At 40.9% G+C, this 5,620-nt stretch overlaps 1 protein-coding gene across 1 annotated transcript; it reads right to left on the reverse strand.

Moving 5' to 3' along the window:
• Positions 1 to 522: 522 nt before the first annotated feature.
• On the reverse strand, positions 523 to 2,358 carry KCNA10 (potassium voltage-gated channel subfamily A member 10). Its single transcript, XM_003769759.2, has one exon. The coding sequence runs from the start codon at positions 2,308 to 2,310 to the stop codon at positions 769 to 771; it is 1,542 nt and encodes a 513-aa protein (XP_003769807.2). The 5' UTR covers positions 2,311 to 2,358; the 3' UTR covers positions 523 to 768.
• Between the last annotated feature and the right edge of the window lie 3,262 nt (positions 2,359 to 5,620).

Genomic DNA, 5,620 nt, shown 5'->3' on the forward strand with positions numbered 1-5,620 from the left:
GAAAGATAAAAAGAGACATTGATTATTAAGCTTCAGTACTCTGATACTTGAACCAAGAACTCACCATTTTGAAGAGAGCCTTCACCTGTGTAGATTGCAAATAGCTAGGCAGATGGAGCCTTGGAATTGGAGTAAGAAGATGAGAATTCAGATCTAGCCTCAGACACTTACTAATTATATGACTCTTAATATGTCACTTAGCTTTCATCTGTTTCAGGTTCCTCAACTGTAAAATGGGAATAATAATAATAGCTCCTACCTGCCCAGGTTGCTGTGAGGATCAAATGAGATAATATTTGTAAAGTGCTTAAGTGCAATGCCTAGCATATAGTAAGTGCTATATAAATGCTAGCTGCTGCTGCTGCTATGACGACGACGACGACTACTACTACTATACTACTATTACTACTATACTACTACTGCTAGTACTAGTACTACTGCTACTACTACTACTACTACTACTACTACTACTACTACTACTACTACTACTACATTGCCTTTTTCAGTTGTCTCAGAGCCCCAACCGCCTGAACTATTCAATATTTTCTTCCAGAGAATGCCTCAAAGCATCATATCCCCTAGAAAGGACAAATACTCCTAATATTGGGTTAAGAAAAAGAACAATAAAAAAAAAAAATTAGAGCAGGAAAAAAATCGATTGCTTTATTGAAACAGCCCCAGGGAGCCAGATTTGGACAAGTAATTACAGGAAATAAGCACTCCTTGTAGAGTAAGTGGGAACGAGATACCTTGAAGAGATTCAGGAGATCATTTCCTGGATTTTTCCCCAGAACAACTGCCATTTTTTTTACTCAGAGAATCCATGCTGCCCATTCCTGAGATGACACTAGCAAGAAGTTTGTCTGTTTCCCCTGGAATAGTCTGTTTTTCTTCGTTCTCCGTCTCTCGGTGGTAGAAGTAATTGAAATTGGAGACAATGACAGGCACAGGGAGGGCAATCGTGAGGACTCCAGCGATGGCACAGAGGGTACCTACAATCTTCCCTCCCGGTGTGGTTGGACACATGTCCCCGTAGCCTACCGTGGTCATGGTAACCACTGCCCACCAGAACCCATCAGGGATGCTGGAAAAGTGGGATTCTGGTTCATCCACCTCGGCAAAGTAGACAGCACTGGAGAAGAGGATGACTCCAATGAAGAGGAAGAAGATGAGCAGCCCCAGCTCCCTCATGGAGGCCTTCAGGGTCTGCCCCAGGATCTGCAGCCCCTTGGAGTGGCGGGAGAGTTTGAAGATGCGGAAGACCCGCACCAGCCGGATGATTCTTAGGATGGCCAAGGACATATTCTGTTGGGCACTGGGCTCTGTCTCCTGTACCAGCTCTGTGATGAGAGTCACAAAGTAGGGGATGATGGAGATGATGTCAATGATGTTCATGATATTTTTGAAGAAGTCTGTTTTACTGGGGCAGACCACAAACCGAAGCACCAACTCAAAGGTAAACCATATGATGCAGGTTGATTCCACCATGAAGAAGGGATCCGTGAACATAGTATGAGAAAGGACCGTCTTGCTCAGGTTGAGGCTGGGGTCCCTGATCACTTTTAGCTCCCTTTCTTCTCGGAATTCAGGCAGTGTTTCTAGGCAGAAGATGGTGATGGAGATGACCACCACCAGAACTGAGACTACAGCCACACCCCGGGCAGCACTTGAACTCTCAGGATACTCAAAGAGCAGCCAGAACTGCCTGTGGAAGTCATTCTTGGGGAGCTGGGTCTCAGGGTCTTTGATGAAGCCTTCATCTTCCCAGAACTGGTCCATGGCCTCCACGCCCAATTCATAGAAGGAGATTTCATCAGCAAAGACATCAATGGGGACATTGGCTGGGCGTCGGATTTTCCCACCTGACTGGTAATAATAAAGGATCCCATCAAAGCTGGGCCGGTTCCGGTCAAAAAAATACTCATTCCTCATGGAATCGAAAAACTGCATTCTTTTTTCCCGATCACCCAAAAGGGTTTCCGGGAATTGGTTGAGGGTCTTGAGTTGAGTTTCAAATCTTAGGCCTGCAATGTTGATGATGACTCTCTGGTTGCCCTCATTCATGGTCACTGGCTCAAGCCCTTGTGGATCACTGTAGTCTCCTGGGAGCTTGGAGAAGACTGTTTCATGGCTGGTACCATCATTAATAAAGACCCTCCAGTTAGAAAGGAGACTGCTGCTGCAACTGGGGTGACCTTTTAAGCTGGCAAGGTCAAAGTCAGTGGGATACCCAGACTCTTCTAGGATTTCATCAGAATTATCAAAATTAACTAAAGCCACCTCCATCTCCTTCCAACCGGACACATCCATTCTATGAAAGTCACTGGAGAAGCATGGAGGACCTCAGCCTGTCTTGCCTCCTGATGACCTGAGGAGAGAGAACAATACATCACTCAGGGACTCTGAAGGCCACAGCTTGCTCTCTGTTATCCATGTTTGATGGCTAAATTATTTCTCTTAGACTTTAGGATATACCATATGATCATTTTGGTAGCAATAGACCACCTCGTATTTACCCAGACCAGTACTAAAATCAGTTTGCATTTCATGAAATTGTCTGAAGAGATTATCCAGAAAGATGGAGGGTAATGGGCAAAAGTCATCTTGGGTATAATCATTTCTTGTGATAACCCATTAAGAAAGCTGTCTACAGGTCAATCATAGAGGACGTTATTTCATTCATGAAGCATTTGTTTATTCAATTAACAAATATTTATCAAGCTCCTATTACAAACAAATCACCATCCTAGGTACCAGGAGAAATGCAAAGATTATAGAGAAGACATGACCCAGGTCTCATGGGGCTAATCATCTAGGAGAAGTAGCCTTAATGATATAAGCAGTTCCATTACAACACAGCTCATTTAACATGATTTAGGATAGATGGATCACCTTCAGCACAATGGCATATGGGATGAAATGCTGCTTAAAGTCAGAAAAACATGAGGCTCAGTGTTGTCATTCATGAGATTCAACTAATACAACCTATAATACTTACCACACAAGTTTGTTCAAGACTCAAATGAGACGATCAATTAGAAGCATTAAGTTCTTTCCTTTTTGTTTTTGTTTTATCATTGCCTTCCAGAGACAAAATCAATGCATGCAAAATCAAAAGTTATGCTAGTATTTATGTCCTTGAAATAGGTAGCACTGTCCTGAGAAGACATTGAGCACAAGTCAAACTTTTATTAGAGATATTTTCTTTCATTTCAGGCCTGTACAATTTCACTTCAGGACTTAGACTTTTCAAGGTCTTTTGTTGGTATGTAGCTATCATTCAAAGTTGTCAGAGTTATAGAGAAAAATGTCTTGGATAGTCACCAACTCTTTCCTGTTATTTTATGTGGGGTCAATTATAATGTGGTAGAACCATCTTTTGCTTAGTTGCAACTTTTTCAATTGTCCCCAAATTAAGATTCCCGGTATAAAATATAATAATTCTGACGGTTAATTCTTTGAGAAGCATCAAGTTTCAATCATGTTCCAGTCACTGGGCTAGGTACTGGGGATATACATTAAAAAAAACAAGCAAAAAAAATAAATCTGCAGCTCTGAGGGAGCTTACATTCTAATATGTATTGGAAGTATTTTGTGGATTTTAAAGAGCTATAAAAAATGCTAGTTATATTATACTAGTTCCTCAACGTAGTGTGAAAAAGATCCTGGGTTCTTCAAGGTGATGCCAGCAAAGCCTATACTTTGATAGGCCCTAGAACAAAAGAAAGCATCCAATATATTTTGAGATGCTCAGGTCATCTCAAGATCAATTAAGAATCAATGAAATCTCCAGATGAGTTTCAATGCTTTTTAAGGAGAAACTTGGGAAACTTAACGTAGACTGTCACAGGTCCCTTTAAAAAAATGTTGCTTTCACAAGATATAAATGATTTGAACTGTACCCCTAGTTAAGCATGGAGTGTTTCACAAATAGATTGCCTTTATGGTGATTAAAATTTTGGCCAAACCACTTTCAAAGACCAGTTATAATCTAAGGTATAGAGAGATTGCATCTGGCATGGTGTTTAGGGTATCTCCCTACCCTGTGGAACTCAAAATTCTTGAAATAGTGAAATATTTTGTAGATATCACAGACTAAATAATGTTCCCCCTAATAATTTAGTTCAATTCAAATATCAAATTATTATTGCATGGCTTAAAAAGGGAAGTGTTATTTGTGAATGAATCTTATCTCCCACATTATAAAATCACTAGGGACAGGAATTATGTCTTACCTAAGCTCTTCCTCCCTCCCTCTCCCAGTTTGGGACTTGAAGGAAACTGACACTTAGGGAATAGTTTACTTCTAACAAAAGGCTTACTCAGCAACCCTACTCAATAAACTCCAGTGCTTCTCTATCATCTCTGGGATAAAAGATAATATATAAAACTTTTGATGTGTAAAGCCTTTTAGAGTCCCCTCCTCCCACACCTCTACCTCTTTCCAGTTTTCTAAGCACTTTTCAAAGCAGTGACAAATGGTATCTTTGTTATTCTTCAAACAAGACTCCATTTCTTGACTGTGGGCATTTTCAGGGTGGGTCTTCCTTGCAGAGAATGAACTCTCCGCCTCCTCTTCACCTTCTGACTTCCTTGGCTTTCTTCAAGCCCTGGATAAAATCTCACTTTCTACGTACAATAAGCTTTTCTTATTTCCTCTTAATGCCAGTGTCTTCTCTCAGTTGATTATTTCCAATTTGTCCAGTACATCGATTGTTTGTATACAGTTTTTAAGAAATTTTTCTCTTCCATTAAAATGTGAGCTGCTAAAGAGCAGGAGTTGGAGGTTTATTTGTTCTTTTTCTTTCTCAGTTTTCAGCACTTAGCAAGGTGCCTGACACTTACTAAGCCCATAGGACAGCTACATCTCTCCTTGGATAGAGTACTGATCCTGGAGTCAGGAAAACCTGAGTTCAAATCTGACTTCAGATCTTGGTCACTTAATCTCTATTTGCCTCAGTTTCCTCATCTGAAAAATGAGGGTGATAATAATAGCACTTAAGTCACAGAGTTGTTGTGAGGGTTAATTGAGATAACAGTGCCTGGCACAGAATAGGTGCTATACAATTATCAGCTATTGCTAAGTGTTGCTTGACTGATTGTATCCACGCCTTGAACTTGTCCCCAGTTCTCTGAGCATATTGATTTCCTAATAAGGATGCGCCCTAGACCTAACAAGGAACTTCTTGAAGAGATTTTCTTTACTATTGGTAAAGACCTTCTTAGCAAACTAGTCTAAGGGGACAATGAAAGAAATAATGAGCTCCTAGTCCAATAAAGAACATATTCTCTGTCTGTCTTCCTCTCTCTCTCCCTTTGTGTGAATGTACTGTCTCTGTCTCCGTCTCTGTGTCTTTCTCTGTGTCTCTGTCTGTTTCTCTGTGTGGGTGTGTGTCCCCATCTGTCTTTCTCTATCTCTGTGTATTTGTGAATCCCTGTTTTTCTTTGCCTCTTTGTCTCTATCTCTGTCGGTCTGTCTCTCTATCTCTGTCTGTGTGTCTGTCTCCCTGTGTCTTTCTATGTCTGCTGTCTCTCTTTCCATCTCTCCCTCTTTGTGTGTCTGTGTCTCATTGTCTGTGTCTCTCTGTCTCTGTCTCTTTGTCTCGGTCTCTCCCTTTTT

This window comes from Sarcophilus harrisii, chromosome 4 (genome assembly GCF_902635505.1).
Source record: "Sarcophilus harrisii chromosome 4, mSarHar1.11, whole genome shotgun sequence".
Classification (NCBI taxonomy): Eukaryota; Metazoa; Chordata; class Mammalia; order Dasyuromorphia; family Dasyuridae; genus Sarcophilus; species Sarcophilus harrisii.